General features: G+C 42.4%; 1 protein-coding gene across 1 annotated transcript in view; it reads left to right on the forward strand.

Moving 5' to 3' along the window:
- The window catches only part of POU6F2 (POU class 6 homeobox 2), a 470,270-nt gene that overhangs the window by 191,950 nt on the left and 255,852 nt on the right, over positions 1 to 22,468 (forward strand). Inside the window, exons 3-4 of the mRNA XM_040471600.1 lie at positions 10,551 to 10,642; positions 14,212 to 14,440. Coding sequence (XP_040327534.1) covers positions 10,551 to 10,642; positions 14,212 to 14,440 — 321 coding nt within the window. The remainder of the gene's footprint in view (positions 1 to 10,550; positions 10,643 to 14,211; positions 14,441 to 22,468) is intronic.

Below are 22,468 nucleotides of genomic sequence, written 5' to 3' on the forward strand. Positions count from 1 at the left end.
AAGGAAGGACTTACAAACACAAAGCCAGTACTTCTCACACTTTACTGTGGGTGTAAATCACCCGGGGATTTTGTTACAACACGCAGGTTCCGGTTCAGTGGATCTCAGACCTGGATGCGCTGGGACCTGTGCGCCTTTCTAACAAGGTGTCTGGTGATGCCAAAGCTGCCGGCCCAGAGATCATGCCTTCAGCATGTAGACCCTAAACTAAGAATGCAGCTGTCCTGTAGCTCATGATGAACATTATTTTAAAGAATATGGGGGTGCTTAGTTCTTAGGAATTTGTCAGAGTCTGTCTGGGAGGAAATGGGGCACAGAAAAAGCTCACGTCTGGTGGGATCCACCCTTCACCCTCCTCTCATCCTGTGCCATTTCCATGCCTCCGTCACCCACTTTCCCAGATCTGGAACCTAGAGGTCTCCAGAGCCAAGTTCCACTAGGAAAATACCTGAAAAACATGGTTTCTGTCACGGCATTGGGGATTTATTATGTTCTATCTCCCTAAAACACTTGGCATTTGACATTATAAGGTAGTGTAGCCTTGGAGTCTAACAGAACTGGGTTCAAATCCTGATGCTATCCCTCACTAACTGCGTGACCATAAGCGAGTTATTTAACCTGCCTAAACCTTAGTTTACACATCTGTAAAATGGGAATGATAATACTACTAATATAGGGGTTACTATAGAGATTAAATGAGAAAATTATATAAATTACAGAGCACAGTGGCTGGCCCACAGTAAGTATTCAGTTAACGGTAGGTATTATGAGATATTTGAGTGGTAGATAGTCTAGCTGATCAAGACAAGGGCCTTCTATTGATCAGATGACCTGGGATATGGTTGCCTCTCTGTCACTTACTTGTTACGTGAGTAATAGTGAGTTAATCTCTATAAAGTTTAGTTTCCTGTATAAATGGACACAATAATCATAAGCTTACCTTATAGGGTTATTGTAAGGGCTGATTAAACAATATATATAAAGAAATTAATGTATTACTTAGCACATAGAACTTTATAGATATAAAGAAAATTATATTGGTGTCTCTAGAAAAAAGAATTGAGGGAAAAGAGGAATTAGTTATTCCAAGAAGAAAAATTTTCAGAGTGTTTGTCAGACATAGTCTGTTTCTGGAGGAGCGTAAGCAGAGACATCCTGATCCTCAAACCCTACCATGTCAATGAGAAACTCCCCAATGCTCTGTGACCGACTAGTGTCCCCTAATGTTAAACACACACTTCACAGATAATGGGGAAAAAATGCAACGCAGTGAATTTTTCATTAAACTAAATTTTTTCTATTTAAAAGATTGTCTTTTAAATGTAAACACACCCTTCAGGGTGAGAGAAGGGCATTCAAATGCCTTTGTTATCTGATAATGACAGCTCATGGCAGTTCTGAAAGGTATTTTTGCTTGGCAAAATGAAATGTTGAGATCTTTCTGTTCACACAATTATTAACGTGCTCCTTCAATTTGACTGCTGTGTGAAATCTCAGAGTCTGGGTAAGTCAGTGGTTGGTGACCACCCAACCACCTGATCTTTGCCATCACAAATGCGACCACTGCAGATGGATGACCACAAGTTTCTGCACTGGGCGTCTCCGAGATCTTGTAGCATTCATGTTTTGTCAGAAGCGACTGTACCCAGAGGCTATCATTTCCACTCAAAATAATGGTTTATTCTGTTGTAGCTCATGGTGAAATCATATTCAGAACATTAGATCAGCAACCTCCTTGCCGCTGAAGGGTTGTGCTGAGTTCAGGCCTCTGGAAGGCATCTAGGGTCTCAGAGGAGGAGTGGGGGATGATCTACCCTTGTGGTATCCATGAAACTTCAGTCTGGAGCCAGGATGTTGGGCCTATGTGATCATGACACAGCAATTTCTGTCTCTTTTAATTTTTTTAACGTTTTATTCATTTTTTGAGATAGAGAGAGACAGTGTGTGAGCTGGGGAGGGGCAGAGAGAGAGGGAGACACAGAATCTGAAGCAGGCTCCAGGCTCTGAGCTGTCAGCACAGGGCCTGACACGGGGCTCAAACCCACAAACCACGAGATCATGACCTGAGCTGAAGTCGGTTGCCTAACCAACTGAGCCACCCAGGTACCCCGTGACACAGCAATTTCTATTTGCCGCCCCCCTTCCCCTTCAGGCTTGGGTTTCCAGGTATCTATGTGGGGCTGCTCAGCTAAGAGCCTCAATACACTGACACAGTTTAAGATCTCCTGATGAGACTTTTGGTGGGGCAGCCCCACAGGCCTGTAAGGCCACAGAGAAGCTTTGCAGGTATTAGAAAACAAACCCACATATTGCTAGAAAAGGCTGGAGGATGAGATATTGCAGCAAGAACTACACTGGCCTCTACCGCACACCACCTGAATGGCACAACACTACAGCACAGGTGATAGGCGAGAAAAAGTACACTAGCTTCCCCCCCTTTTGCCTCTTCCCACTCCAGAACACACATGAACACACATGGGTGTGTGCATGTACACACACACACACACACACAAACACACACACACACATTTTCACCTAAGCTTGTACCAAAAATTTGAGGCACAGTATTTAACAGCTTTGACCATTTTTTCAAGCACATTTATGGTCAGTTCTTAGACATTCTTGCATATTGTACCATGGGTAGCTAATGTGGGAGAACTTCAACACAAGGCCCATCATATTGCCCTGGAGTATTTAGATCATGTCCCCTTGTTGTCAAGCTTGATGATGGTCCGGTAGCCAGTCAGAAGGGAAAGGCTGTGGTTTTTGTTCGTGAAAGCACAACACTGTTAGAAAGCTAGGTCTACAGCTGAGGAAAGACACAGAACATCTTTTTTTCTTAAGTTTATTTATTTATTTTGAGAGAGAGAGAGAGAGAGAGAGAGCACTTGAGCAAGGGAGGGGCAGACAGAGAGGGAGAGAGAGAATCCCAAATAGGATCCACGTCCAGTACAGAGACCGACACGGGGCCCGAACTCACAAACCATGAGATCGTGACCTGAGCCAAAATCAAGAGTCAAGACACTTAACCGACTGAGCCATCCAGGTGCCCTGACATGTGACATCTTCTATATTATTTCCCTTTGGGATTCATACCCTGACTTTCCATTTTAAGCATAGGTAACTAGGAAGTCATAGAAAACAAAACAATGCTTCATCTTAATTTTCTGTCAAATAGTATATTTATGTGGTGATTGGTAGTGACGTATAGCAGATGAATGGATGATTTGTAAGTTCAATTTCCTATTGGGGAAAGAGACCATATCTAAATTCCTCTGTAGGCACAAATGCTATTTTCAGAATTTGTATTGATTTGGAAAAAAATGGCTCCCCATTGTAGGTTTAGGTGCCACTTTCAAAATTTGGGGACCCTTTATAAGGAAGTCCCTTGATAGAAAACCATCAAGCCAAAATTGTGTGGAAACTGAGTCAGTGGCAGCTGACAGTGAGCCAAGGGCAGGGAGCGCTTCATGGGCCTGGTATCTTCTGTAGGCACACAGGGCTCTGAACCCCAGCAGAGTCCCGAATGTGCATATTAGCGCTCCAAGGTCACTGTCTTCCAATTCTTAATCATTTATCTTTGAAATTGTGTCTTGTAGGCAAAGTCTGATGGGACAACAAAAGCATGTGGGTGGGGGTTTGAGCCTCTGGAGGTCCAGCTGCTATCTCCTCACTTCCTCAGGACCTGTTCCATGCTCCTGGTGCCCCAGGACCCCTGGAAGCCTGACTATGGCTGTCACTTTCTCCTTTATGCCTTTCTTGGAAGCCTGGGTCAGGTGTAGCAAGGGTCACGTGCTCAGTGTAGGACTGACCAGAGGCTTCAGACTACCCCTGATCGAGGTGTTTAGCTCATGCCAGCAAGGAGGTTGCAATCCCTTGGGTCCACCCATATGCCATGGATTGAAACACCAACATGCATGGATATTTTCATACCCACACATATATACATACAGGCTAAAGAGCTGGCCTCCTGGAAATGCAAAGGTGAGTTAGAAAAAGTCTTCTCCCTGGAAGAACTGCTCTTCTTGTGGAATCCGTACCCCAAAGTTCTCTGTATGCCAGTAGTAAGTCATGGAATTTTGCTTAGGTGTGTTTGATGACTCTCTCTCTCTCTCTTTTCCTCTGTTTTCTGGGAGGAAGCATTTATAGAAGTTGAGAACTTTACTGGCCTGGATATCACAGGAGTTCAGCTTTGCTTTTATTAGATGGATAAGAAAACAAATGATAAACAATTGTTGGGAAAAGATGGGAGGGAGATTTAGTAAATTCCAAGAGAGGAAGAAAATATGTCTTTGAACGATTCTACAGCATGGATAGACTAAGTCTACGTGCAGAACGGAAGCAATTTTTCAATACTTTGGTAGATATTACAAAAACATCTTCAAGATAATCAAGTCCAAATAAGGGACTTCTAGGATTTCTCATTATGCTTTATCGAGATATCTCAAATCTCCCTTTGACTCCCCACGCACATGTGCAATTTTTAAATAAATATCAGCATTGAGGACCACTGAGCACCTAGACCCCTCCCTCAAAGAAAACTGGATTTCCCTCCACTGGAGGCCTGGGAAGTCACCTACTAGAAAAGTAAAGAAATTCATTTTTCACATGAATGTCATCAGACCTTCTCTGTTCTCCAGGCCTCAATGAGTGGAGTTGTAAGTACTTATCAACAGGACCCGGAAAAACATACAAACCCTTATGTGAACAAATGAACATTTACTTTTCAAGTGTGTCTTATTACTTTAGAGTCTCCAGTTTCACCAGGGGTCTGGCTAGGGGTCTGTACATAAATATGTGTGTGGCCAGTATCCTAAAGAAATCCTGACTGGCCACCACAGTGGCAAACAGTGGCAGTGGCTCTAAAAAAGATTTTTATAGACACCTCCACTCCTTCCTTGGCATTTGGTGATCTTGAAGAAATTGAAAGAAAGGGAAGTTTCATTTAGAGAAACCTCTGCCCCGCTTAGTTGGGTTCACATGCTCAACATGAAATAATAATGCATTCAACAATCCATCTTATAATAAGCAACCTTTGCATCACCTCACTTGCTGGTGAAAACTGCAAACAGTGGTTAAGGGAGGTCTGAACACCGGAAAAAGCTGATAGATCCCTGTGACCTTCATGCAATTATGTCTATGCTAATGCATAGAGGACAGAAGCCCAAACCCTCTCTCTGAAGAAACCCATTTGTTAAAAATGCATTGATCGCTAACAAGAGAATCTTATGCCCTGAACATGAGAAGAAGGCCCACCAGGTGGGAGAAAGTGGAACTGGTTTATTCTGGATGAACAATTTGCATTTGCAATTCTAGTTCCTTCTCAGTCCATCCTGACCTTGTATCCTCTTTGCAAAGCAATGGGGTAAGGCTCCAGAAAAGACCACACCCTCTCAGGATTAAAAGTGATTTTTTGTTTCTTAAAATTACGTATTTGCAAAAGCCAACTCCCAAAAGGGCTGGGGGGCTGGGAGCATTTAATACACCAGTGGAATGTCCCCCTTTTTACTTAACAGAGTAACTGAGAGGTGCCAAGCCTTGGCTTGCCTTATTTAATGAAAATGCATCGTACCCAAAAAAGAAAAAGAAGGAAAAGGAGGAGGAGGAGGAGAAGAGGAGGAGGAAGAGGAAGAGGAAGAAGGAGGAGAAGGAGGAGGAGAAAGGGGAGGAGGGGGAGGAAGGGGAGTAGGGAAGAGGAAGAGAATTTGCAAAAGAAAACTAACCTGCTATGAGGAACACAGTGCCGGTCATTCAGGAGCTCACAGCTTGAGCTGGGTGGGAGCGTGGAGCTTGCAAGGCTGTCCCCTGAGGAAGGGGCCAAAGGGAGGAGACCAGGATCTGGGTGTCCCCCTCTCAGTTCTGTGGACAGTCTGGTCCCTCCAGAGCAGAGAGATCTGCAGACAGCCTTGCAGATTTCAGATGTGAGATTGACACCCGGAAGATGGTGTTGAATGAACCAGTGCTCTGGCAAGCAAACATCTTAACAGTTAAAAATAAGTTTTATCTTAGCATAACTCCTAATCAGTCTTTCAATGTCTTCACCATTTATGACCTTTCCTTTCCATAGCAGACTTATGCTAGGGATCCCTGTATATACAGAGAACTGACTCCTATTGTGTAGCTATTTAGAATTTTATATTATGATCCCTTTAAAATCCGTTTTTACACTCCTTGGACTACCTGTGAACAAATCATAATTACAAAATAGATGTATCTGAGATGATTCTTCCCCTTGCTAAGCTAGAAGCCAACCAGGATAAGATGGAAGAATCTTCCAGGTGAAGACACTTGGCAGGCAAGGAGGCAATGCCAGCTGATGCTACTCTGCTATTCACAGAACTAATCATATATGGTTCCTCAGTGGAAGGAGATTCAGATTTGCGTGGGCAGCATCGACAGCACTGTTGTCCCACCCCCCACCCCGTGGTCCTCAATCACTGGTGGGTTTTATAAAATGCACATGGGAGCCACCGCCACCCCTGGGCTGTTTCGTCCATCGCCTCATGAGCAATGTGAACCCCTGTGTCCAAGAAATTCCACGAACCCAAGATTCTCAGCCTGGGCAGGAACTACTGGTCTAAGCCCTGGTCTGAGAATTTGAAAGCTGTGTGCCAGTATTGTTTTGCCATATTTTCTGATCACATTATCATGGACTGAAGGACATGTTATATGTAAATGTCTAGCTTCGTAGGCTCTTAAAGTTCAGTAGCAAACATTCACCAAATGGTACGGAGTACACAGTTAGGGTAGCACAGTTAAGGTAGCATGCACATATAGGGACTGGAGTAGGTATTGAGTTGACTCGGGGCAGGTGAATGTTATGGGCAAATTGAATAATATTAAATACATTAAATTACAAATTGAAGCTTATTAAGTAATAGTAGTCAACAGAATTAGCACGTATGTGACAAACATGCACTGTTCCAAGAAATTCATAAATACATGTGCTCATTTAGTCCTTACAACAGCAACCCTATGAGGGAGGCCCTGTTATTATTTTGAACGTTTACAGGAGATAGCTGATGCATAAAAAAGTTGGAAAACAAGTCTAAGTTCACATACCTGGTTAAGTGGCAGAGGTAAACCCAGGCAGAGTTTAAAATTTAAAAGAGCCCTTGCTTGAAACCTGTACACCAAACTGCTTTTTCTTTTTAAAATTATATTTATTTTATTATTTTATTTTAGAGAGAGAAAGTGGGGGAGAGGGGCAGAGCGGGGGAGACAGAGAGACTCTTAAGCAGGCTCCATGCTCAGCATGGCGCCCAACACAGGACTTGATCCCACGACCATGGGATCACGACCTGAGCTGAAATTAAGAGTCGGACACTCAACCAGCTGAACCACCCAGGCACCCTACACCAAACTGCTTTTTGTATCTAAATTGGAATTGAGATGGACTTTGCCAATAAGCTAATAATTTAAAGATATTTCCAAGGTTTATACTAACCACTAGTAAACAGTCAGGTGGATGCCAGTGCCTATCTTATAGGAATTCTACCACCCCCAAATTAAAAGCCAAATCTCTCTTTCCACTGATTACATTCAATCGATGCAAATGACACGCCTGCATCAGGGCCTGGGTGTGCAGTGGTGAGTCTGCTCTGTTGAAGCTCGCAGTCACTGCCTGAAAAGTGCAGGCTACTAAATTCGGAACAGGTCACAGTGAGCTTTCTGGATATCCTTGCTCTCCAAGAGAGGTAGCATGTTTCCTAGGATCCTGATCGGAGGAACCTGCCCAGCCCGTTTAAGTTCATGTTTTCACATCCCTGGCCGTGGAAATAGGTGACCTCAAATCTCTGCTAACGCGTGGCTAAGTGCTGCTTCAAATCTCTTAGAAACCCTTCGCCAGTGTCATCTATTCATTCTGACTGCTGGATTCCCCCCTCTGGCTCCGATAAGGCCCCCAATTTGGGAACTGCCTTCCGAGCAGACAGATGAGTTTATGGTCCTACAAGGTTAAGCATGATACATGTGTTTCGGGAAAATGGAGATGCGCATTAAGAAGAAACATTACTTTCTGATCCAAGCAGGAGAGCATACATAATCTCCTCTAAAGCCTGTGAAAGACTTCATTTTACACATGAAATTGTGTGGAATTGCCCTGTACTGCGCTGAACATGGTTTCTGAGAATAACCAGCCTCAAAACAAGCTGCCGTGTGCTGGTGAGGGCCTCCAGCAACAAAGAATAAAATGTAAGCAAATGTAATCGGTGTAAAGTTACGGGCAGCAAGCACGCTGTGTTGATGACACAATGCCTGGATGGGCCAGATCCTAAACCTTACGACGGCATATCATTACGAACAGGGTCCAAAAGTGAGCCTGGTTCACGTGAAAGAAATTTGAGGCAGGAGGGCCTGACACAGTATAGAAATTTTTTTTTTTTTTTTAATTAAGACATACACACGTTTTTATTGTGGAAAAGGGGGCTTTCTCCTTTCCTTTGTTTTGTAAAACTTTCCTTTCTCTGTCTGGCGTAAAAATCCATGCCCTGTGAGTATGAGGAAACCACCCCAAATTTTAAAGTGTCTTCAAAAACTACACCAAAGTGGATTTTTAGCTGTTTGAGAACATACCTAAGTGACCAAACACCACACTTAGGGAGCTGGGTTTGGTCAATAAAAGTCCATAAAGCTCTACTGAGAATTTTAAGGTGAAATTGGACTTAGTTCTACAAGAACAGAACATATGAGATTCACCCCGCATAGTGCACAGTTTAAAGTGCCCTGCTACTCAAGCATAATGAGTAAATCGCATATAAAAAATTTAGAAGAAAGGTCTCCTGCACATTATGAGGAAATTGTTGGCATCTTATGATGGGTCATCTTACCCTTGTTATTAAATGACAGCGATCATTAAAATGCCAAACATATTTTGACAGAATTCACTTTATAAAATGTCAGCAAGTCTGTGTTTTTATTAGTTTGTTCCAAATCAATTTAGGAATTTCAATAGAATGCTTGTACGTATTCCCCAAGCAATGTCCATTCCTGACTTTCTGCACAAAAAAAATATTACAAATTAATCAGATTTTCAGAGTTCTGCATAATGGCTTTGCACATTTATTCCTTAATCCTATTATAAAATGTGGTTATGATTGACACCTCACAGTGGAGATAGAAGTCAATTGAATAATATGTAGCAGTCAATTTTATTTGTAGCTTAATGTGCTGGAGTATTTTTTTCCCACATTTCCATTATTTATAAGTCTGTCCCTTTGGAGAATATATAGAAGAATTTGTTTTAAATGAGCCAATAATACCTTCTTTAAAATTTATAAGCGTGACAGAATCATCTTTTTTTCTTGGTCGTCCACGGCCTGCCAGTAAACAGGGTTTGAATTGTCTTTTCCAATTGCTATTCATAGGACAAACATCAGGAAAGAGGATCTCGTTAAGGGTGGCTTGGAATTGGATTTCAACCACCAAGAAAACAAAAGTTACCAAGTAAAACCCTTCAAAAATTGCTGCTAGCTTTATTTATTTATTTTTTTTGTTTTGTTTTGCTTACTTATTCATCTATTTATTGTTACTGCCACTGCGCTCCTGCTCCGGTCTGTCCTGAAACAACGGCCAGAAGCACAGACAGAGATGTTGTACTGTTTAAGAAGGTCTGGGGGCACCTGGGTGGCTCGGTCAGTTAAGCGTCGACTTGAGCTCAGGTCATGATCTCATGGTTCATGAGTTCGAGCCCCATGTCCAGCTCTGTGCTGACAGCTCAGAGCCTGGAGCCTGCTTTGGATACTGTGTCTCCCTCTCTCTCTGCCCCTCCCCTGCTCGCACTCTGTCTCTTTCTCTCTCAAAAATAAACATTTAAAAACAATTAAAAAAAAAAAAACCCAAGGTTTGAAAGACTTGCTCTTTTGGTGGCATTTCATTTTTCATGCTTTGGAGTCCAACAGGATTCCAAGCAAAGGAAGTGAGTTGTGTCCTGTGCTTAGCATAGCGGGGGGGGTGTCCCTGGACTTAGCGAGGAATTCATGCTGTTTCAATTAGCATCCAGAAAACTTGCTTCAGGAGACCCACATGCTCTTCAGGGTATCACCTAAGGTGATTGCAAAAGTCTGTCTTTAGGAAAACACATTCCTGAGATTTGGTGTCTGAAATGTGCCTGGAGAAAAGGCTTAAGGGTATGAAGCTATATTAGGGGATAATATAGATGTACTTGGTCATGTCTGGGATCACGCTTTCTCTGGCTTTGGGAAATTAGATTAGCTGTTGCCCGCCTGTGCATAAAGGAGGCAGTCTCCCACCCATGCAACGCATTGGCATCCCCCATGCAAAATGATGGCTCACGCAAGCCTGTTAGTGCGGCTGATGATGGTGTCGCGTTCCCCCCCATCACAGCCTTCTCCCTCTCGGAATGACTGGCCATCCTGAATATCCGTTAGCATAATTTATGCAGTTGACAAGTGATTTGAGCACTGGAGCTATTGATAAACCACTCTGGCATGTCTGTACCTTAATGTTATGTGACATCACAGGAAAACGGGGTCATGTGCATTCCCGGGCTGGATCTTATATTAAGGGAGTGCTTCTGTTTTGAATTCCAGGGGCCAGAGGAAACCCAGCACTATCAGACCCAGGCACTCCTGACCAACACCAAGGCAGTCAGACCCACCTCCCTTTCCCGGTTGGGCCACAGGTCAGTATCTCTCAACTACTTTCCATTAGGGCTGCGTTTAGGGTGGTTCAACCACATAAATAACCAAATAAATAATGAGTTAAATCCAATCAACTCCAACAGAGCACACATGGCGATAAATTTTCGTATGGGAAACTGTGTGACTACATTATTTATTAAATACCATCAAGAAAAAAAGTGTTCACAGAACTCTCTTTTTAAAGGAAATATTGGTTTTAATCATTTGGAATATTTTTTTTCCCTTGAAATCCACTTCAACCATGTTGGTTACTATGCAGCCTTCTAGAAAGTAAAACTTTAATGACTGGAGTGTGAAGAAAATTAAGTTATTTCAACCTTACGATAGCCATTTTTGAAATACAAGATGTGATTTAATATAAAAAAGTTAATGCAATTTTAATGCAAGTTCAGCTTATTGGGTTTGACAATACTGTACATCACATACAGCTCTTGCATTAATAAAGAAATACATTCATTATTTTTTAAAGTCCAATATTTGTTTCTTGCAGCCTGGTGTGGTTATATGGAGATGTAGAACACAATTATAAAAGCTGGGCTCTTTGCTATTATTGTTTTTTGGTGTTTGTTTTTTTTTATCTCTGTCATTTAATGTGAAAGCTTTCAGAGTTCACCTGCTTTTATGGGAAAAGAAGCTCATATGTGAGCATTTCCCTCTCTTTTGCTGTCATGGTTGTTCCTGAAAATTAATCACTTTCATCACTTTGAGGGCTCACCAATTGAAGACTTGAAAACCCAAGTTTAAGGGCTTGGGTGGTGGTCTTGGCTTTCTTGTTCCAGCTGCCACCAAGTCCTAATGTCTGTCTCGGGTCCTAATGTCTGAGCACCACGATGCCTTGGTGCTCAAGGACAGAAAGCCTGGGGAGGTGTCTCTTCGCCTATGGAAGCCCATAGAGGATTCTACTGGGAATCTTGGAAGACGACTTCTTCCGGCCATACCTTTTCTGATTTCATGCTTGTGACACTGTGTGCGTGTGTATGTGCGTGTGCGCGTGTGTGAACATACCAGGGCTGACAAACTCATGCCTCCGGGTCAGATAAGTGAATGACAGACCCAGACAGTGAGAAGCGTGGGTGGGCATTGTGACAAAGGGAGAAGGCATGCCCTGCTTTAACCCCGAGGATTCAATTAAAAAAAAAAAAAAAATACTACGTGCTCAAACCCCCAACTCTGTGTCCTGTACAGTCTAAGAACCAGTCATTTTCCTTCCTTCTTATTATGATGTTACTGTTGACAGTGGTGTCACATCAGCGATCTGAGCACCAGTTTATAATTTTGTACTTATTCCTAAAAAATACGTTTATTTTGTCTTTAGAGTAATTAAAAAAATTTTTTTTAACATTTTTACTTATTATTGAGAGACAGGGAGAGACAGAGCATGAGCATGGGAGAGGCAGACACAAAATCCGAAGCAGGGTCCAGGCTCCGAGCTGTCAGCACAGAGCCTGATGCAGGGCTCAAACTCACAAACTGAGATCATGACCTGAGCCGAAGTCGGACGCTCAACCGACTAAGCCACCCAGGCACTCCCAATTTTATTTATTTTTTTTTAAAGAGAGACAGTTACTTTGTAAATTGAGTAGAGTCTAACAAATACATCAGGAGCTAGGCCTGTGGAGTCTGGACCAGTTGTCTAAAACCAGGCTACTTGATGTCCCAGGGCTTGTCCAGAAGCCTCCCTGGAAGGAGCTATGCAGGGTTGCTGTAGGCAGTGGCCAGAGGGTGGGTTCAGCCCTCCTCCCTTCATCCCTCTCTAAAACAGTTCTGTGTATTGAGAGGGGATGGTGAGAAAGGGGCGAGCCATGGGCTCTGAAGCAGTCTGCCCTCACATGAACCCCCCACAATCACCAGATATGGGACTTGGGGCAAGTTACTAATCTCTCTGGATCTCATTGGCAGGACAACTGCACTAACACATGCACAGCAATATTAGAATAGTGCCCGGCTATAATTTATTAGGCTTTGTGCTATGCCTGTATTTAATTACCTCTTACTTTATGGAATCATTCTGTATTAAACACACAGAAGTTGAAACCCCACAGTAAGAGTTTTGTATTGGTTCCACTAGAAGAAAAATAGACATGGGATTATGTGTCACATGGTTCCCCAAAAGGGTGCAACGAAAGTGCCAGATAAAGAACTGTAAGATCAAATACCTTCTAGTCATTTGGCCTGACCAGGACAAGAATCTCTCCTAGGTCATCCTGGTGGAAAGCCCACACTCGGGCTCAAACATGTCTGGGGCCCAAAGCGCACACTGATGAGTCTGCCTTTCCAGATCAAACAATGACTATTGGATAAATAGTGGATACAAACATATGTTTGGAATGTTGTATGAACTGAGCAAGGAATGTTAGAGTAATAACAGGAGACATCTATAAAAGATTTTCTAAATTAGCCACATCAAATATTTTCGCTTTTCTGTAGTTTTTTTTTTCAGATATCTTAATCATCCACACACGACTTCACCATTTTAATGATTGCATTATCATTGCTTAATGATTATCCAGTTTTTTAATGTATTCTCATTTTATAAACATTTTCCATTTTTCTAAAGAGGTGCCATAATGACCCACTTTAACGATTAGGTTATATCTTGTCAGGCTTAGTACTATAACAAAGTATGCTTCAGCATTTATATATTTTAAAATGTAATGCATATTTTCATTTATCTTTTGTCTTTTTGCAATTTTTTAAACAATTTTTTAAGTTCATGTATTCTGAGAGAGAGAGAGAGAGAGAGAGAGAGAGAGAGAGAGAGAGAGAGCAGGAGGGGCAGAGAGAGAGGGAATGAGAAAATCCAAAGCACACTCTGCCCTCTCAGCGCAGAGCCCTATGTGGTGCTTGAACTCACGAACCATGAGATCATGACCTGAACCAGAACCGAGATTTGGATGGTTAACCAATTGAGCCACCCAGGATCCTCTCCTTTGTCTTTTTGAATAATATCTTCGGGCTGTATCCCTGGAGTATGTTCTGAGTCAAAAGGGGTTGAATATTTTTGCAATTCTTGATATAGATTTCCAAATTACTTTCCAAAAGACTTACGATTGAGTACATGTCCTAAATCCACATAATGGTGTCACTACAGACTTACCAGCATGCTGTAACTCTTTTACATTATTTTTGATAAGTTAATAAATAAAAAATAGTATTTTATTGCTACTTTTGAGCCCAAAAAAAAAAAAATCCCCTGATGCCAATGAGTTCTTTCTGGAACAACACAGAACAAATTAGCAGAGAATTTCAAATATATAAGGGTAAGATCAAATGAAAATTCATTGGAAGTATAATACATAAGTGTAAGGTATTACTTTAAAAGGTATTTGACGTCCTGAAAAGAAATCCAGACCAAATGAAATTTTCCAAAGAAATAAATGAAATGTGATTTCAATTTTTTTTCTACTAGTTCATTTTGGAATAGAGCATGCTTGTTTGCTACTTGTTCAGGAGATTTCTGACCCTGCTTAAGTAAAGGAAAATGCTCTAAAAGGCCATGTCCTGCTTGGTTCCACTGGAAAGTGAGCTAGGATTATCTGTTTCCTTGCAGCCACTTCTGACAGCACAACAGTTAGCCTCTGCTGTCGCTGGCGTGATGCCGGGAGGCACGCCAGCCCTCAACCAGCCTATCCTCATCCCCTTCAACATGGCCGGACAGCTAGGAGGACAACAAGGACTGGTCCTCACACTGCCTACCGCGAATCTCACCAACATCCAAGGGCTGGTAGCAGCAGCTGCGGCCGGAGGCATTATGACTCTGCCATTGCAAAATCTACAAGGTAACCCATTGTCTCCATGTGCCATGTTGGGCTCAATCCACTGGCCAGTGTTCTCTGAGGTGCTCAAGTGCCCAGTGGCGAATGTAGTTCAGAGTTACTTCCACTATTGAGGAGATGGAAGGCTTGTGTAGGCAGCAAAGTTTCAAGTGGTCTGTGAATCCCAAGCTTGGTCAAACCATGGGCTTTATCAGTCCTTGTTTCCCAACAGTGATTTGAAACCTTTCAGGTCTTCTGGAGTCACTTGTGAGCAATCATTGCACAACAAATCAAAGATTTAGATGTAAAATTATTGTGTTGTTATTGGAGGACCTGAGTTACGATCTCATGAGTTCTTCAATATAGCCATCTGCAAAGAACAGTTAGGCATTATTTGTTTCTGTGGCAAGCGGTTGGAACATCTCAAATACAAGGTACCATTTGGAAGTCTTAATTTAAGTATTATCTTACTAAGTACTTTTAATTACGATTATTAAACAGAAATTGTTTTACTTGAGATCATACTTTATGATGAGAAAGATAGACTTGTATATCGAGGCTTTATATTCCATGGGCGTATAACAATGGCTGGACTCATTTTACTCTGGAAGTATAGTTCTCTTGGTACTATAAAAGTTTTCACTTTTCTTTAAAAGATTTGGTAACACTGGTTGATAGACTGATTTACAAAAGATTCTGTTAGAGGAAGAATTATATGGTGAAAAATGGCCTGAATATATTATTAGGATGCCTAACAAAAAGAAGACAAATTGGTTTTGGACTGCTGAAAGGTGTTTGTTTTCTCCATTGATATGAATCTTAGCAATTAAAAAATGTGGGGTCTTTTTACAGAGTGAGAGTTCAATTGTATAAGTTATCAGAATAACAATTTAAAGTACTTTTGGTAGTTGGTCAAATGTCAGGGCTCCTTATGGCCAGAGCATCAGCCCATAGATAAGAAATTGACCACGTAAGAACTGGTTAACTCTTGACCCAAACTTTCTTATACACTGTATGTTCTAATATCCCACCTAGCGTTGCCACTTCGTGACTTTCACTTTAATGTTTAAAACAAAGTCTGTCTTATACCATTAAATTGTGCCAGGAAACCTGCCATTCATAAATCATGCATGCCCAGGACACGCTAATGCACAAACTTTACTTCTTTCAAATTTGAGAGTGCCTGGGAGCCAGGATCTCAAGATTAAGCAAATAAGGCAGGAATAAACAAGGTAAAAAGCAGAAGTAACAAAGTGTAGGGAGAGGCTTTCTAATGTAGGTGCATGATGAAATCTTAATGAAGAAATGGGCATTATCAAAATGCAACCTTCCATTTGGAACATTTGTGCTTATGGGAATATTGAATATTATAAATAAACATAAGCTCATGGAGCTCCTAGGTCATGAATTAATCTTGCTTGGTTAAAACAGACGCCAAAGTCAGAGTCCAAACAATCAGGCTTATGATATCTTTATTATGGCTTGGTATTCTTAGAATTTTAGTGCCTGGTTGTTTTAAGAGCTTGAAGTTAGTGACTGGTCCAATGTGGACTTCCATCAAGATTTTCTCTGGCTCTCTTTTCTTTAAATATCAAATTTAGGATTAGTGTGGAATTTGGTTCTTTTTACACCTTTGGTTTCAGAAAATGAATTCTAAGGTTTGTGGCCTGATTAAGTAGGTTCAATGAGAGTGCTAATTCTTTTTATCTCTTGGTGCTTCTTACACGATTTTCTTATCGGCCTCACCTTCAAAAGTGGATTGGAGTTGATGGTCAAGCTCTCATCTACTAAACAAACACAAGGGAACATGTCTCCCTTTGTCATTTCAGTGATGTTGAAAAGCAAATGGTGAGGTCATTAAAATAAAACACCTTCCAGTAGCAGCTCAGCCCATTATAGGAAAACCTTCCTAATCAGTCTTAACACGCAAGCCTGTCCTCTAATACTTTTCCCTTGAATAACTTTGCAAATAAATCCCAATTCCTAAGTCACTGTTAGGATCCAGAAAAACTCCTTGGGCTTTTCTCTTCCTTTTGTATCTTCTCACATGATTTCTTCACCACCCAGACCTCACCGGGTGACTGGGGATTTCCTGGGGAATGTGACTTCTTCTGCTGAGACAAGGAAAGTTCCAGGCAAACAAAAAAGAGTTGGTCATCCTGCCAGAAGTCCTGGGGCAATAAGGATGATAATTGGGTAAATGTCTCAAATCTCCATGGTGCCCAAGATGAGTGTCCACTTCCTGAAGTATAATGCCAATGGCATCCTGGCATTCAGCCAACATCCGACCCAAGGATGATCTCACCACCTTTAGGGTACCTACTGCAGCCCTCGACAATCCGCAGGCAATGTCCATGGCTTGTGTAGTTTTCCAGGTTATATCACAGAAGGCGGTGGGATTCTAAGGATGGTGGGTGGATGGCTGGCAGGCTGGAAAGGCATCTGCAGGGCTCCTGGTTGACTTTGAGACTGAGCCAATCCCAGGCATAATCAAGTCTCACCCCCCTTCGGGGGTAGTAATCTTGTACATGGTCTACAATACCTGAGAAGGAGTCCTTACACTCATGTGTATAGTCAACCCATGTATGCTCCGCCCCTCCCCATGGTCCACCCTAGACAATGGACATAGTCACTTCCAAGGCTTTTAAGAATCTTTTGATTCAGAGTCTGTGTCTCCCTCTCTCTCTGCCCAACCCCCCACTCTCTCTCTCTCTCTCTCTCTCAAAAACAAACATTAAAAAATATTGAGTCTTTTGAAACAACTAGTAAGTCTGCACAACTCAAATTAGATAACCACCTTCTTGCATGGTTTTATAAAACAAGTGTGATTAGTCAGTATGAGGGAGAGGGATTGAAGTGTTAAACTCATCGTCTGAAGTGGAACCTGTTTCCATGTGATGCACTGAGTTCTGGATGGTTCCCCTCTTCCTCATTGTGAAACGTTAAGGGTTATTCATGAAGTAAATCTGCCAGCTGCAATTATCTCTGAGTATCCTCCAGCCTTCCTGCCTAGTCCTTCAGCCTATCTGTTCTTCTAGCCCCGAAACTACAAATTTGCTAAGAAAGAAAAATACTGACATCAGTTTCTTAATAGTTTTTGGAATTTGGGGATAAGTTTTCAAATATCTTCTTCTTTACTAAAGGGATTAAGAGCTGCTTCATTTATGTTCCCTATCAAGTGACATGGAATTGCTCTCAGACCCTCAGAGGCCATGACTCATGCATGTATTTTAATGAGCACTAATGACATGTTGTTACGATGAGTGGCTTTTCTTCACACAGGCAGCAGGGGTCCTATCACTGTCTGCTCCTCTGAGCGTCATTCCCAGACTAATGGCATCAGCTCTTGTTGGAGCTTGTTAGAAAAAGCAGACTCTCGGGCCCCACCCCAGACACATTGAACAGAATCTGCATTCTTAAAAAAATTCCCAGGAGATTCTTAGATACACTACAGTTTAAGAAAGCCTGGTCTAAGGAGCTTTTCCAAAATTCATCTGGCAAATCCCCTATTATCTCCAGCAACCTCTCCAGATTCCGATCATCCTCTGGTGATGGGGAGCCATGTGACTGTGATAAGCGCCCTTGTTAATTTTCCTGCTCAGACCACCCGAGGCTTCTATTGAGGGTAAAGAGTGAAACGAATAACTTGTTTGGGAATTAACTTATTGCTTCCGTTAGGACATTCGCATCCCCCAGACAGAGAGGGGTTCTCTTGCACAGTTGAAGCATTGTTAAAGTCCTTGCTCTGAGATTTTATCCAGCAAAAGCTTTGCATTGATGAAAAAGAGATCATATTGCCCTGCAGAAAACTCATTTGCATGGCCTGGGATTGTTTTCCCTTTCTCCTCAGATCCTTCCATGCAGGAAAGAGATGCACCAATGAGGGGGTCTTTTTGTAAGGAAACAGCCGGGAGTAAGGTGTTAGAAATCTTGCAGAATCCCAGAAACAGCTGGCAGCCCAGACTGTGGCACCCTGGAAGTGAGGTTCGGAGATCAGAGAAAACAGTGAATCACTAAGCTGCAGGCTGTGTCATTCTCCCCTTGGAGAAGACAGGCATGTGTCCCCACTTCTAGGGTGACTAATAACCTGTCTCCTCTCTCTTCTCCTGCTCCTCCCTGTGACTCTTCTCTATTGTGTTGGTTGACTTTTGGCTAGCCCATAATTTTGGCTCACTCGTATTCCATTCTATCTCCTTGGAGGCCACGCATCTTCCCAACTCATGTACCTCCCAGGAACACTCCGTTGCTATTTCAGTCTCCGTCGTCTCTATCTTGATGCCCATCTCCACGTCTGTCAAAATTCAGACTCTCCATATTCAAATTCCTGATGGGCTGAGACTTGGCATTCTAGACTACCTTGTAGGTCACTGGCCAGACTAGAGATTGACTGGCCAATGTGGAAGTGTGCATTCCTGTCCAGTCAGCTGTAATGTGAATGGAAGGGGGGAGCTGGGATAACATGGTGCGGAACATGGGCAATATGCTTAAGAAATATTAGACAGAAGAAAAAAAGAAAAAGAAAAGGAAACATTAGATGGGAGATGATGAGGGCCCCCCTCAGAAGTAGAAGGGGCACTGGGGGAGGCAGGCCACTGGGAGTGGCCTGCCCACTGGGAATCCTACACAGACTAATAGGCCCTCCTGTGTGCATGGGAAGAGATTGAGACATACCCTGAACTCAGAAATGCCAAGGGTGGGGTCTAGATTCTGAATATTTTAGGGGAGGTCCGTGGAAGTTCTGGCTGGGATTCAAGGGCACAAGTGCTCTAAACTCAGGTAAGACCTAGAAATGACCTACTCCTCAACACTCCATGTCCCTACATGAAGTAGATACAGATTTGCGTTCTCTCCTCTCTTAACCTTTGAGAGCCCCTGCCCCCTTCCAAGCACCTCCCACCATCACCACTCTGGATCTTTCCATTCCCGTGTCCTTTGTCTGTCTGCTGCCCACAGAGATTTGTTCTCAGTTGACTGTCAGCAAACCCACACCTGTGACACGAGACTAACAATGACCAGAAAGCTCAAAGAAAGAAAATGACTAAGGCTGCTCTGTCACATACGTGATAAACTTTGAAAGATAGTGTCTTCCGTTTACTTATTATTTTGAAACACACCTGTGCTAAAAATATAATGTGCATTTGTCCTAGTGTGGGAACTGGATTATCACTTGATGGGGCAAAACAAAGTCCCCATGTGGAACTCATGCAAAGGTGTTGTGTTTTTTCCTTTGTAAGGTTCAGGCAGGAAATGTCGATGAATACAACCTCGTATTTGTTGGAACAAGTGACAACAAGCCACAGAGGGGTTAATGGGACAGCAGGGGTGGGTCCACATCTAGGGCAGATGATTCAAGTTAGTGACTTTTCTCATTGCACAGACTGAGACAACCCACCAATCACCGTGGACAACATAAATGGAGAATATAAATGTGCTACGTAGGAGATTTATATCAAAGTGTGAACATTCCAGTTCAGTCAAGCATAACATTTAAATTAATGACCAAAAATACATTAGAGAGTGCTGCTTAACCTGAACATGGAAAAGCAATTAGGTTCAAGGCAAGTTGAAAACTCAAGGCCAAGGGTGGGTTTTCCTGCCCTTCGTGCTGGCTGGAAAGCAGCCCTCATTTTCTCTCACTCTCCAAAGTCAAGTCAGGGAAAAGTATGGGGAATACTTTCGGTCTGGGGGATTTGGGTTGCAAATTGCATTACATTTCCTTTTTGTTTGTTTTGTTTGTCCTTGTTGTTTTAACCAGGGTATCATTTACGCACAATAAAATGCATGGATCTTAGGTGGCACACAGCTCAATGTGTCTTGATAATTCTATGCCTCCATGCAACCTCCATCCACCACAGTTGATACAGAAAACAGTTCGTTTTCCCCCAAAGGTTCCCTTGTGTCCCTTTGTAGCCAATCCCCTACCTCAAACCAGGCAACTCTGATCTGCTTTCTATCACTTTCGATTCATTTTGTTTGTTCTAGAACTTCATATACATCGATTCCTACAGTATGTATGCTTTCGTGTCTGGCTTTTTTCACTCGGCGTCATGTTTCTGAGATTCTTCTGTGTTGTTGTGTATGTCAGTGGTTCCTTTATTTCTTTCCTAAGCAGTGTTACATTGTAAGAAGACGCCACAATCTGTTTATCCATAACCAGCCCACATCCTAGCCGGCAGACATGGTGAAGTTCCCCTGCCCTGGGGGTAGAGAGAGTTGTCTCCATTGGACACCCCTTGGGAAGCATCCATGACCACTGTTCTCATTGGCCCTTTGCTATACCCCTGGGAGATTCTTCCCTGCCCATCATCTTTCTTAGCTACATCTGAAGAGAAAATTGAGAAATGTGCCTCAGTCCCTGTGTGGCTTATGGAAGCTTGGGGGCTGAAGGGGTTGCTTGAAGTTTCCAATAGTTAAAGATTTGTAGCTTCCTTGGGAATCTGGTTCTGTCAGAAACTGAGAATGCTTCTGATCTTTTTGCTTTCAGTCAGTTCCAGACGCCAAAGTTTTTTCCAAGGCATACATCTTCCATGTAATTTATTTTTGCTTTTTCCCTCCCTCAGTTCTCTGTTTCAATTCAATCGGCCTCAGGGTATGGGCACTCTGACCTCCTTGGTGTTCTCTAAACATGCACCTACCCAAGGGCCTTTGCACAGGTCACTTCCTCTGACTGAAGGACTGTTTCCCCAGAAAGCATCAGCCTACTTCCTCCCTCACTGTCCCCAATACCCCTGTTCCCTCTGACCTGATTTCCTTCATTTACCTGTCCATAGCACTTACTACCTTCTACATAGATTTAAAATCTCAGAAATTGTTGAGTCTTTCTTGTCTTGTCTTGTCTTCTCTTCTCTTCTTTTCTCTTCCCTTTCTTTCCTTCTTTCCTTCCTTCCTTCCTTCCTTCCTTCCTTCCTTCCTTCCTTCCTTCCTTCCTTCTTTTCTTCCTTCCTTCCTCCCTTCCTTTTACTGCAGCCACCTAGGGCAGTGGAGGCAGCATCCTGATGCTTAGCCCTGATGCTCTAGGGGATGATAATTACATATAGTGTGTTAATAATATGTAATGTTTATCTAGTCCTGCCCTTAGGACGTATGTCCTATAAGAAGCATCTTCGTTTGGTTCAGTGATGTGGCCCAAGAACTGGAACAGTGCCTGGCTCATAATAAGTGATCAAAAATAGATGGATAGAGAATGGATGGATGGATGGATGGATTTTAAACCAGGAGTCAGTCAAGTGAAGAGAAGTAAAGAGAACATTCAGTGTAGAGAATAAGGCATGAGGGTCCTCTGAACAGTTTTCGTTATTGTTCAAGTGAAGGTTAGGAGTCTGAAATGGCAAGAAATCAGACTGGAGGAGCAGGAAGGGGTAATACTGGAGAGCCTTGCATGCCTTTCCTGTACATGCTGAGCGGCCTCATAGGGCCCGATGTGTTAAGAGATGAGCAAATCTAAAGGTGATGCAATTATGCTATGATATTTTCATGGGTATATGTTTGCATTTCCCTAGTAATGCTTATGTAATGCCAAGGACTCAAAGCAGCTTATGATACAAGAAACCTGAAAGGCCAAATGCTGTTTTTTAAAAAAAGAAGAAACCTAGATGAAGATTCAGACCTATGGGACAAGTAAAAGGGGAGGCACATCACATTCATACACTTATTTATCTATTTGTTTATTTATTTATTGAAAGAGAGAGAGTGAAAGCAGGGGAGGGGTAGAGAGAGAGAGAATCTCAGGCAAGCTGCACTCTGAGAACAGAGCCCGATGCAGGGCTCAATCCCATGACTGAGAGACCATGACTTGAACCAAAACCAAGAGTTGGAAGCTTACCAACTGAGCTGCCAAGGCACCCCCACATTCCATACTTTCAATTATCTGACAGTAAACAGAGCCATACCAGCTTAACAAGAAACAAGATCTTTTTTTTTTCTTTTTTCCTTTTCACTAATTTTATTTATTTACTCAATGTATACCTACTGAGATTTCATAGCATATTAGGTCATGATCTCAGCTTAGGGTATAACAGGAAACAAAACAAAGAGAGACTCTGAAGGTACTGT

This window comes from Herpailurus yagouaroundi, unplaced genomic scaffold, assembly GCF_014898765.1.
Source record: "Herpailurus yagouaroundi ecotype Mexico unplaced genomic scaffold, PumYag 100, whole genome shotgun sequence".
Taxonomy (NCBI): domain Eukaryota; kingdom Metazoa; phylum Chordata; class Mammalia; order Carnivora; family Felidae; genus Herpailurus; species Herpailurus yagouaroundi.